At 36.7% G+C, this 13161-nt stretch overlaps 1 protein-coding gene across 1 annotated transcript; it reads left to right on the top strand.

The window, feature by feature from the left end:
- The first annotated feature begins 926 nt into the window (after positions 1–926).
- tbx16l (T-box transcription factor 16, like) lies at positions 927–10853 on the top strand. The gene is made up of 9 exons (XM_052110836.1): positions 927–1011; positions 1219–1384; positions 1848–1950; positions 4816–4980; positions 5149–5298; positions 6724–6794; positions 7079–7152; positions 8190–8397; positions 10041–10853. The coding sequence occupies exons 1-9, from the start codon at positions 927–929 to the stop codon at positions 10687–10689; spliced, it is 1671 nt and encodes a 556-aa protein (XP_051966796.1). The 3' UTR covers positions 10690–10853.
- Positions 10854–13161: the final 2308 nt, after the last annotated feature.

The raw sequence follows: 13161 nt of genomic DNA, 5'->3' as shown, positions 1-13161 counted from the left end.
GTACCTTTTCCTGAAAGTGTGTTATGCCCTGGTTAAACATATCTATCCATCTTGACAAAACCTCTCTCAGTATATTTACCAACATTTTTCATAGAAAAGGTAAATACTTGTACAGTATATTTGTACCTCTATTACAACAAAAGTTACATTTTTTTCTACTAGAGGTACAAAAAAGATCTCCTTGAGGGTACCATCCCTTAGCCCTTAAAAAGTAACATTTCTGAGAGTGAACTATAATATTCATCTTCCTAAGAGATATAGTATTTACAGTATATAAACTGTTAAATTCACATATCCATTAAACGTTCTTCTGCTAACATTCTGAGTAGAAGTGTTACAAGTTTCCTTCTACTTTCTGTCTTTACTACTGAGAAAAATGTCCAGGCTTGACCCTTGAAGGCATTTTGATAAAGGAAGCCTTTTGCAAAGGAACTTAAGTCCTGAAATGCATTCTTTGAAGGTTCAAGGTTGGGATCTATCCACTGAATCCTAAACCTTAATCAGTCAAAAGCTGACAATTCTACCAAGCGCCATTAAATAGGGGTGAAAATTCCAAGCTTCCTGAAGTAATGAGGGGACAAACTGCTGGGGTGATTAACACATATGTGTGTGTTTGTATGGCTTTGGAGGAAGTGTTAGAGAGCCCTTGGTCTCAAAAGTAAGATGCACCCCCCTTTCCCCAATGCACAAAATGTTGTTTCTAGACACCTCTTTGGGAAGGCTGGAGGACAAACTGGGAACTGGGAGAGACAAAGAGACAGATCAAAGACAAGACTGATGTTTTGACAGAAACACACATACACACCTCTGTCCTCTTTGAAGTAACAGAAAGGTAGCAACTGAAGAAAGTCATACCAGAACACTAGCCTTGGAATCTGCAAACCTCTGGATGAGCCTCATTTGTTTGTAGCTCCAGTTTCAGGACCATGTATCTCCCAGAGGAAAGGCCTGTACTAGACTTGTCTTGCCAAATGAATGCTTTGGCCACTAACTATGGATATTACACACCAGGTAGGACACTCTCTTCTTCACCCACATTTGGAAAATGTCATATTCAATTGACTTATTACATACAAGTACATTTCATGTAATTTAAATTTTATTATACGTTGTCATAAACCTTTAAAGAAGGAGAACCCCTTAAAATGTAAGTCTAATGGGGAATTATTATAAAAGTTAATGATATTTAAAGAAATTCCTATTGTCATTATTGATTAGACTGCAAGGAACCCATTTACCGGACTGAGCTTGGGACAGTAGCCAGGTTGAACAATGCTGAAGCAGAATTGACCTCACTGCCAGTTCATGTATCACTCCAAGGGCGTGAGCTTTGGGACAAATTCAGCAATATTGGCACAGAGATGCTGATTACTAAAACTGGAAGGTATGTAAGTAGCTTAAATGAAACAGTATGACACTAGGAACACCACGGTCATCGGCTCAATTCCCAGGGAACACATACTTGTATAGCTTGAATGCATACCTTAAATAGCGTGTAAGTTGGTGTGAATTGAAGCATTTGGCAAATGTAAATGATGTGATGGAATCTAGATAGGATTGAACATTTTTAACTGTAAGTAATGTTCTACACTTAGTAACCAGGATTTGGAAACATTCAAAAAGAATACAACATTTAGGGAGTGCTTACATGTATAAAATGCCTTGGTGGTGTTGTTAGGCACATTCAGAGAACTACTGATTTAGTGTTTTAAGATGAATAGTTATTAAGCACATGTAATTTGATTCTCTAATTGATAAAAATGCATTTAATGGAAGGCATCCTCCAATGTGATGAATCTGATGATGACTAATTGTTATGGTGTATTTCCGGTATGCATTAATTTCAGGCGGATGTTTCCCAGCTGCAAAGTAACAGTGACAGGACTGAATCCGAAAGTCAAGTATGTGGTGATAATGGACATGGTGCCGTTTGATAACCACAAGTACAAGGTACCTCCCTTACACCCCTCCCTTCTGTCCCACACATAAATATCCTCCCTCAATCTCCCTGCATTCTCCCTGACCAACCTAGAGTATAACATCATTTGTTTTACAATTAAACATTATTAGGCACTGTAAAAAGTGGTCACCTACAATTGTCACTTGAAGGAGCTTTTTCTACCTGATCTAACCCTAAAAATATGTTTTGTTGGTGTAATCTAATGTATTCAGGTTGATTCAGTGATTATAAATAATAGTTTGGACTTGAATAAAACCAGTTAATTTAGATGTTACCACATGAAGCACATTTTTAAAGTAATATTCTTTCTTCTATCTCATTATTGATAACATTTTACAGAGTGACTATTTGCACTAGGTGTAAATAGCACCTGCCACAGCGCCACTATTTGCACTCCAATAGTCTGTAGTAAAAGCAGAAATGAAAGACGAACATCCACTTTTTGCTCACTGTTTGTGCTTTTTTCATGAGGATGGCCCAGGTTCGATTCTGCCTTTTACCCCACTTTTTCCCATCCTGTTCCTGTCTCTACTCTTAATATCCATTATTACTACATATGATAATGAAAATGTATATAAAGGTTGACTTCCTCACAGTGATTTGGTCACAGTGAAAGTCAGGGTAATTAGACAAAGGTTTGATAAGGTAAAATTTTAAATTTTGATAAGTAATATGTGGTAAATATGTTTTTTTGGCAGAAGTCATAGTTTTAATTCAATTCACCATGGCGTTACTATAGTAATATGGTGTTATTATAGTAACCATGTTTAATTTTATGGTTTCTATTACTTTTCTACAAAATACCATGGTAATACTATTGTTACTGTAGTAAAACTGTGGTTAATTTTTGTAGGGGAAGTTTAGGGTTAGGTTAAGGTGTAGGGGTTAGTGTAGGGTATCTGTGGGACACTTAATAAACACAATAAACATGCTGCATTGATACCACTTAACTGTACGTTTGTAATTAATTTGTGGTGCAAATAGCATCTAACACGATTTGCACTTAGTGCAAAGAAGATGCTTTTTGTTGCTATTTACAATTAGTGTAAATAGCATATATATGCAAATAGCAGCTGCCTTAAGTTTAATGTTAAAATTAAATGTCCATTCTTCAGTATTATTGAGTATTACCATCAGATCTGCATCACATTTTTTCAGTTGCAGATGAGTATAGACTTAGAATTAGACTTAGAAAACTTTAATGTCCCCGAAAGGCAATTTGTTGTACAATACAGGCATATTGACACATAATCCACAACACAAACATTATCCACATGCACAATGTCATAAATAAATAAAATAAATAAATAAAACCACTTCACATTACTTCACATATATTCTCCAATCATACCCCTCCCCCCACCTTATTTGATTGGGTTATTGCCATAGGAATGAATGAGTTTTTTGCTCGATTTGTTCTAACCTTCGGGTATCTATATCTACGACCAGAAGGGAGCGGCTTGAACTCCACTGAAAGTGGATGGGTTGTATCCATACAAACCTTGTCTGCCTTCTGTGCCAATCTGGTCAGATATAGTTTGTACAGGTCTACCTGTTGTTTACCAATGATTTTTCCACAGGTTTTAACAATGTTCCCCAATTTGTTCCTATGAGTAATTTTTGAATGTCCATACCAGCATACTATACAGTAAGAGAGAATACTCTCAATAAAAGACTTATAAAAAAAAGTCCGAATTTTGTTATCAACATTAAAATAATTAAGTTTCCTAAGAAAATACAAACGTTGTTGGCCCTTTTTAAAAACGGCATCAGCACCTTGATCCCAGGATAATTTATGGTCAATGATAAGACCGAGATATTTGTACTCCGTCACCATCTCTATCTCCTCTCCTTTTATCAGAGTCAGAGTGGGTGAGGGTGCCCTATGTCTAAAATCAAAGACCAACTCTTTGGTCTTGGACGTATTCAAAAGCAACTGGGAAGCTTCACACCATTCAGCAAATTCATGCAACACTGGACCATGTTCAGTTTCATCTTGCTCCAGTAAACTAATCAGAGCAGTATCATCTGCAAATTTAATTATATGACGTCCTTGGTAACTACTGCGACAACAGTCAGTGTACAATATATATAGTAGTGGTGACAAGACGCTACCTTGTGGTATCCCAATTGAAGTGAAGCGGACCCCAGATAATGTGTTCCCCACCCTTACTCGTTGTGGCCGCCCACTCAGGAAATCCAAGATCCATTTAATTAGATTTGAGTTTAGCTGGAAATTGTCTAAAAGTCTGTTTGCTAAAATTTGTGGGTGGATTGTATTGAATGCTGATGAAAAGTCAGCAAATAAAACGCGAGCATGTGTTTTACAATCTTCCAGGTGTTTATTCAGATAATTTAAAAGCACTACAATGGCATCGTCCATCCCCCTCCCAAATCTATAGGCAAATTGTAGAGGGTCAAGGGCGTGTCTACAAGAGTTCATGATGTGTGTTTTAATGATCTGCTCAAGTGATTTAACTAAAAGAGAGGTGAGGGCGATGGGCCTATAATCCTTGGGTGAGGATGGGTGGGAGACTTTGAGAAGGGGGGTCACAACTGTTGTAATAATATTTCTGAAATGTTATAATATTTCTAACTTGATGTATGTGTACATTTTCATAAAAAGGCATAAACAAGAGATAAGAACTGCACAACAAAGATCTGAAAATGGATAAATGGGTGAATGAATGAATACATTCATGGCACTAACAACACCAAGGTTGCAGTTCAGTTCAAGGCAACAAATATATGGCTAAAATGTGTAGTTTGAATGCACTGTAAGTCACTTTGGATAAAAACATCTGCCAAAACATAAAAATGTAATTTACTATCCATATACCCTTGTATTGTTGCAGTGGAATAAGGACTGTTGGGAAGTGAATGGTTCACCTGATCCACACCTGCCCAACCGGTTCTTCATCCACCCAGAATCTCCTGCATCTGGAGAGAAGTGGATGCAGTATCCAATCTCCTTCCACAAGCTCAAACTGACCAACAACACCCTCAATAACAATGGCTTGGTAAGGATAGAAATCAAAAGTTTTAAAAAGGAAACCAGTCATATGATGCATAACTGCAAATGTAGTTTATGTGTGAAGGCTAATTACATTGCCCTTGTGAAGTATTGCATGTGCTACCATTTTCCAGAAAAACTCCTGCCTGTTTATGCTCCATTTCTCTCTCATTAGGTGGTTCTACACTCCATGCACAAATATCAGCCTCGTCTACACATAGTCCAGTCTCCAAACCCTGGTAATCCTCGCGCATCTGGTGGTTACCTGCGTTTCACCTTCCCAGAGGCTGCTTTTATTGCCGTCACAGCCTACCAGAACCAGGAGGTGAGACTTGTCATTTCAAGTGATTGTGAATACACACTTGAGAATCTTACCTTGATACTGTGTAAATTATGAACTGAAAAAATGAATGAACCGGCCCATTTGCAAAAGATGCTATTCTTCAGAGTTCTACTGTCACCTAGTGGCTTATGTGAGACATAACTGAACATTCTCTCATATCATGTGATGATCTCAGGCAGTTTTTCCATTTGTTTCAATGATCATTTGCTTTCATTGCATTTTTTCCCCCATACAATAAAAGTGAAAGATCACTGAGGATGTCACTCTTCCTTCCATCTCCATTTGTGTTCCATGGAAGAAAGAAAGCCATGCTTATTTTAAACAATATTAGGGCAACAAATAATTAAGGAAATCATTTTTTTGTGTGAACTAGGATTTTAAAGGAATATTTCACCCAAAAATGCAAATTCTCTCATTATTCACTTACCCTGATGCCATCCCAAATGTGTTTGACTTTCTTTTCATTCTTCAGCAGAACACAAATGAAGTTTTTTAAAAGAAGATAGAGCTCTGTCAGGTCTTTATAATGTATATACACAGGTATCAGCACTTTGACGTCCAAAAGTCACATTTAGGCATCAAAAAAGTAATCCATGTGACTCCAGATGATCAATGAAATCGACATGCTTGTAAAACGTTATTAACTCTTAAAAATCACTTCCTGCCAGCAACTCACGTGAAGTGTGACTTAAGCACATCAGCGAGATCACGCGAGAATACAGAAGCAGCGCTTATTTACAACAGAAGAGTTGAGAGTCCACCATTTAAAAAAGTATCAGATCCCTGGATGGACATGCCGATTTAAAATGAAACACTTTTACATTTTCAACTTGTTTCTTACATAAACCTATCGATTCGCCTCAGAAGACATTTATTGATCGACTGGAGTTGCCTAAATGTGAATTTTGGTGCGTCAAAGTGCTGGCACCCGTGTTCTTCCATTATAAGGAACTGACAAACTATGACTCTATCTTCTTTTAAAAATCTTCATTTGTGTTCGGCTGAAGAAAGACAGTCATACACATCTGGGATGGCATCAGGGTAAGTGAATAATGAGATAATTAGCATTATTGCATGATCTATTCCTTTAAAGGGCCCAAATATATATGTAAAATATAAGATTAGGGATATGGTATTGGAACAAATTGCATAGATCCCATTACACCAGTTTGAGGATAAATGCAATGTAGTTTCTAAAAACTTGCATCAGATTTGCTTGATGAATAAAGCCTTCAAACTGTCAGATTTGCTTCATTGATTTTATTATTTTTTATTAGTCTATTTCTCTTGATACTAATGATTAATAAGGTGTTGATAGTCTGTAACAGGTTAGGGTTAACCCTAACCCCAAACCTAACTTTTTTAACCCTAACCCTAACCCAAACCTAACTTTTTTCCTTAAAACAGATCACAAAACTCAAGATTGACAACAACCCCTTTGCCAAAGGCTTTCGTGACAATGGGCTGAACAGGAAAAGGTGCAAGATTGTTAATTATAACGTTTTAAATAAAATCTTGTGATTATTACATCAGGTCACCACAAAAAAAGGAAAATATAATTTTCATACATTTCCACCATGACAGTAAATTGGTTGAATTTTAACACAGTATGTCTACATTCTTTCTAAATTATAAATCAGTTTACAAATAGTAGGTCACCTGCTCTGACAGCTGAAACAGGTTCAATTCTGTCAACCCCAATCTTGGACAGTAATTCTGATGTTTCCAATCAATCTAACCTTCATAATTTCTCTCTTATTAGGTTTCGAGACAAAGAGACCCCGGATTCAGGTGGAAAGGTCAAACAGGATTTGAGCGTGGCACAGAACGGGCAAGGTATTATTTCGTGAGAGATGTAGTACTGTGCAAATTTTTTAGACTCTTGTGAAAAATATTGCATAGTAAGGATGACTTTTAAAAAGTAATGCCATAAATAGTTTTCATTTATCAGCTAATGTCATACAAAGTCCAGTAAACATAATTAAAAGCTACATCAATATTTGGTTTGACCACCTTTACCTTCAAAACAGCACCAATTCCCCTAGGTACACCTGGACACAGTTTTTCTTGGTTGTTGACAAATAGGATGTTCCAAGCTTCTTGGAGAATTCGCTACAGTTCTTCCATCTATTTAGATATGTCTCAATTACTTCTGTCTCTTCATGTAATCCCAGACTGACTCGATGTTCTGTGGGGGACACTGTGGGTGTCATGACATCTGTTGCAGAGCTCCCTGTTCTTCAATTCTATTCTATTTGTAAAAGTAATATTCGGGAGTTTAAAATGTATATTTCCTATTAACACACTAAAGCGGAAGAAATGAATGACCATCTTAAGACAAATGTTTTTGTGAAACCTCTAAGACTTTTGCACAGTATTGTATATCCAGCATGCAGTAGCAAATTTTATTATTTAGCTTTACATCATATGCAATAATTTTCTGGTGTGTTACTTTTGATGTGTTGACTTGGTGCCACTATCAATGGCAGCATCTCAAAGATGGTAACCCTGAACTCTTTTTCTTTTCTACTTTATTTGGATTTTTCATTCATCCGCTTTATCTTACAACTCTTACAACGCTTTTTCTTCTCTACTTGTTTAGACCATTTCAGTACCACCTAAATGACTACCCTTATCTCAGCACTTTCAGATGCTGATCATGTCATAAAAGTCAGCAGCTAGTATTATGCAAGCTGATAAAAGCTGACAATTTTAATGACATCGTTTTTGAAAGACTCTTTGAATAAGAAGCTAGCTCACAGAGAGAGTGGAAAGGAAAGGAAACATCATGTGTTATAATCATGGAAGAATATTTTCAGTATATTCTTTCAGTTTAAATACTGTTTTAAATGTATTTTGATCATCACTTGCAGAAGGACGGTCAAAGGAAGATGAGGATGTGGATGTGACAGTGTCCAGTTCTGTTGACTGCAGCAGTGCACTGAATTCATCAGACAGTGCTGACAGAGCCTCCTTAGTCAATCCATTTATATCAGCATTTATAAACCCAAGCACTGCTGAAGTATCTTCACCACACCAAACACACACCACTCTCAGCCTCAATAACAGAATCCTGAACAGGTTAGTCTGGGTCTGATTACAGCTGAGCAATTGTGTAATGCAGTAAATCATACAAATTATAATATTCCCTGACAGCACATGCTCTTCACCCAGATGTCTCTATTTGATGTGTGTGTGTTCACACCTGGAAGATGCATTTTTTGTTTCCACTCGGATGTCAATAAGCCATTCATCAGATGTCTTTGAGATGTTTTGCCATTTACTGTATACAGTAGATTCATTTTCTTGAAAACTGCCAAGACCGTGTCTGTGTGGCACTATACATTTCCTGTTTTTGTTTTGAGTGACCTGCTTAGATCCATTCTAAAAACATAACTCTGCTGTGAGTGTGAGTTGAGGGCGGGACTATTTGACTATTTGAACAACAGCAGATGAAGGCCGTTTTCGGAAAGCTGTTTTGAAAACATTGTTCATTTTTGCAATTCCACTTGGCAGTGCTAGTGACACAGAAATGACATACTACAGCTTTAAACAGACATCTCAGAGATAGACATGTGCTATCTGGGTTTTGTTGCAGTGCTAGAAATTTCTAATTCTTGCTCTGAAGTTGATAATTAAACGTATTAAAGGGATAGATCTCCTTAACTTAAATTCCGTCATCAATTATTCTCCCTCATGTCGTTCCAATTCCGTATGAGTTTCTTTCTTCTTTTGAGCACAAAGGGGAATTATTTGAAGAATATCCTGGTCGCTTTGCATTTAATAAAAGTAAATGAGGTCTTACATTTCTGTCTGTTCTTCACAGAAAGCTATTGTATAGCACATGAGTTGTATGGAACACTTTTATGCTACTTTTTATTAAAAAACATTTTTTGTCATTTTGGAACTTGACCAACCCAGACTTCATTCACATTCATCATGGTCAGAATATCCTTACATGGGTCATGACATGCCTTTTTTATTATTATTATTTTAAAATGTTCATTAAGGTTCACTTATAAGTACTTTATTGTAGTTTTTTTGCTAAAAAATAAAATAAAAACAGTATCATTTTCCACCTTCATTCTGACTGCCAGAAAGGCTCAGTTTTGGTACTGCTTGTCCTATAAGGTTTGACAATAAACGCCCACTGTTATAATTGGCTCACTTCTCTTGATTGACCTGCTCTCTCTACTTGCCATCTCACTGCTCACCACTACTGGGCGGTCTACTGAAATGATAAGCTAAATTAGGCATTGATGTGTTGTTGTGGAAGCGGTCAGATGCAAATGTCTACCTCAGTGTGACATCATAATGTAGAGGAAGTAAAGAATGAGTCGTTTTGGAAGCTTGGTTTAAACAAATGCTCTTTCTGCAATAAGGAGAAAGTTTTGAATTCTGAAACTTACAGTATGTTTTTATTGTATATTGACCTCTTATATGTCAAAAGATCAAGAACCTTTTTATTCCTCATGCCATGACCCCTTTATAAATTCACCCTTAGTGTTCATACAGGTTTAAATGACATGAGGATGAGTAAATAATGACAGAATTTTCATTTTTGGGCAAACAATTTCTTTAAAAATGATTCTGTTTATCACTTGTTAAACCGAGACTTGAAGAAAACTACAATTCCACATATTTTTTGTTGTTGTCTGAAATGGCAATATTAGATATAATATAAACTTGTCACTCTGGTTTCCCAACCCTCTTTTTTTCCCCAGTCCCAATGAGGCCAGACCCTCCAGCCTCCTTGGTTTCTGTGCAGCGCTGCCCACGCCTCAGAGCTACTGTGCCCAGTCCTCCACAGTAGATACCAATCTCAGCAGACTGCCATCTCAAATCAGTGGCCCTCTGACCCCTCAGCAGCAGCTCCCCCACAGCCCAGCCTCTCAAACCCCCGGCAGATCCATAATCCATCCCATCCAGGCCACGAATACTCAGCTTCAGCCTTATTTCCGGACCCCTCCCCATCCATCCCACCAATGTCCTGATATGGAGTTGCTCTCTCTGCCACCCAAACTGAGTCGCACGCAAATACCTGAAAGTGCTCTCAGGAACCTAGAGATGACCCCAACCTTCGACTATATTAATCCAAGACCCCTCAACAACATTCTCAATAGGATCCAAGTCTTACCCTCAGGAACATCGGGGAAGGTTCCTCAACACGAGCAGTACCTCCAGGAGTTCGAAAGAGAGCATCGCCCCCATATTTATCCAGCAGTTCAGGAATACATTGGTCAACAGTTTGTGTTAAACAGCCTGCTGACTCAACAAGCAAGAGACAGTCAGTCCGAGCACAGATCACAGATGGACTACCCCACTGCAAGGCCACAAACTGAATACTATTGTAAACAATATAATGGTATATGAATCTTGTTTGTTCATAAAGGAATATTGCGGGTTCAATGCAAGTTAAGCTCAATCAACAGCATTTGTGGCATTATGTTGATTATCAGAAGGAAATAAAATTCCCTTTCTTAAAAAAAAAAGAGCAAAAACAAGGTTACAGTGAGGCACTTACAATGGAAGTGAATGGGGCCAATTTTTGGAGGGTTTAAAGGCAGAAATGTGAAGCTTATCATTTTATAAAAGTTACATTAATTCTGTTAAAACAAGTGTATTATTTCAGTTGTAAAGTTTAAATCGTCATTTTTGAGAACGTTTTAGGGTTTACAGCTTTAAATGATCATGTAATGAAGTTTACACTTTACACAGAAAAGGTTAGTAAGCAATTTGATAAAACTAATATCTTATGAAAATATATTGTTTACGACTCATGGAGTATTTTTTCAGTTCCGGTTACAGATTGGCCCCATACACTTCCACTGGAAGTGCCTCAACCAAATTTGTATTTTATTTTATTAAAACTTTATGCCACAAATGCTGTCGTTTGAGGCTTATCTTTTATTGAACCTGGAATATTCCTTTTAACAGTCAGTAATTGATCATATAATTATCAATATAATTTTGTTGCTCATTACCAATTATTGCTCTTTTCCTAGCAACAGAGTACATCTCAGGCCAAGTGTGTAAATATTTAATGGAATACAGTGTTGTTGAATGCTTTAAAGTCAATATTTATGTTTAGGCTTAATTGTGTGTTTATGATCTGAGCTGCCTTTACTTCAAGATATCCTGCTCAGATAATCATGTAAAAATCTTAATCCGTATCACAATGTTGGTGTCTCCCATCGTAATTTCTGCTGTTTCCATGTACACCAAATATGGAGATAACTGCCAAAAAAATCCAACAACAGAAAAAAAACTGTTGTAAAGGAATCAATGGAAAGGAGGGGGCGAGAACCGGCTTGTCAATATAAATAATAGTTTAATTGGTAAACTTAAAACAAGGACACAAACACACACATGACGGACATGTCTGTAAACTATCTCTCTCTCCCGCGTGATCCTCTGCAGTCGACCTTTATCCCTCAAAGAGGCTTAATTAGCCTAATACGGGACCGGGTGTGTAGGATCACGACCCGGCCCCGCCCTCCGCCCTGTCACAACTGTATTTACATGTGATTTGAATTTATTGGATTTTTCTATGCTTTTGACATCAACACGCAAAATTGGTTTATTCAAAAACCAAACGGCACACAGATTTTTGCTCATTACCCCAATTTCGCATTGCATGCAAACACCTGCATTTTTTCCAGCTTATCCAATGTGCACAGGTGTTGTGTGCATGCCTGTTTGTATTTTGGAATCAAAAAAAGAAAATTATCCACTGATTTCATATCTTATGCAAATGTTTTCTTGTGTTGTCAGATATTTTCAATAAGCTTTTGTTTTTTGTTAGTTAGCATGTGTTTGTGTGCATGTATACACACAATGACAGCAAGTTTATGACTTTCTATTAACATTTAATGTTAGTGAACATTAAAAAAGTAACATTAGTCAAGATCCATTTATTGAATGTGATCTGAAACAGATTTCTATATAGATACATATATTCCATACTGTATATTCATTCTACAGCAAATATGGAGGTATTAGGAGGCATTAATAATATTCACTGCACAAGTAGCACATTCCCAATTTCTGATTGTTAGTTGTGGAAAAAGCAATACAAAGTGTAGAACAAACACACTCTGCTCAGAAACAACAGCTGTAGTCATTAGTTTAGATTTAGCATGAAAAAACAGCCTTTGAAAAATGTGAGCAGCATCTTATAAACAATGGCTACATATTCAGCCTACAGTTGCTTTACAGTTAAACATTAATGTTAAAACCAACAAAACACTTTTATGAGAGAAATGCATATTTAGAAGAATTTGAATGACCAAAAAAAAATAAAAAATAGTTCTATACAAATTCTTATATAATAACATTTTGGTTCACTTTTACCTCCATAAGGTGGTAAATACATTTTCACTTTGAAACACAAACTGCACTGTAACATCATTTATGATTACCGATGAGCAAGAGACCCAATCATTATTGATTCAGCAGCAGAAATGGAATCAAAGGAGATAAACAGGTTGATCAACTGATGTTTGGCATACCTTTTTTACTCTAATGACAGGAAAAAATAAATACAAAACACAGTCAAAAATGTGGCAGGAAAAAAAAAAAGTTTAACATTCTAAATTCACATATAAAATACCTGGCATAACTCACATGACCTGGACATTGATGATTAGTTTAAAACGTACTTCAGGAACAATGACTGTACCTTTACAGGCATTTAACCAAATAATATTGATAACAAAAAAGCAAGTTCTGCTGTTGCAGTCAACTAATGGCATTGTTTTAACAAAAGTGAAAGAATTAGACTTTGGAAAACTACTAACTTTGAATGTTAAAAGGAAAACAGAGTAGGTGATAAGACTTTCAAAT

Source organism: Xyrauchen texanus, chromosome 3, assembly GCF_025860055.1.
Source record: "Xyrauchen texanus isolate HMW12.3.18 chromosome 3, RBS_HiC_50CHRs, whole genome shotgun sequence".
NCBI classification, from domain to species: domain Eukaryota; kingdom Metazoa; phylum Chordata; class Actinopteri; order Cypriniformes; family Catostomidae; genus Xyrauchen; species Xyrauchen texanus.
Note: the sequence above shows the minus strand (reverse complement) of the source record. Positions and strands in the feature narration are given on the sequence as shown.

What these genes read in the sequence shown, in the direction of transcription:
- tbx16l (XM_052110836.1), top strand. Translation starts at nt 927, where the DNA reads ATGTATCTCCCAGAGGAAAGGCCTGTACTAGACTTGTCTTGCCAAATG. An exon ending in CAGCCTACCAGAACCAGGAG is followed by an intron (nt 5,299 to 6,723) that starts GTGAGACTTGTC and finishes TCCTTAAAACAG; the next exon opens with ATCACAAAACTCAAGATTGA. An exon ending in AATGGGCTGAACAGGAAAAG is followed by an intron (nt 6,795 to 7,078) that starts GTGCAAGATTGT and finishes CTCTCTTATTAG; the next exon opens with GTTTCGAGACAAAGAGACCC.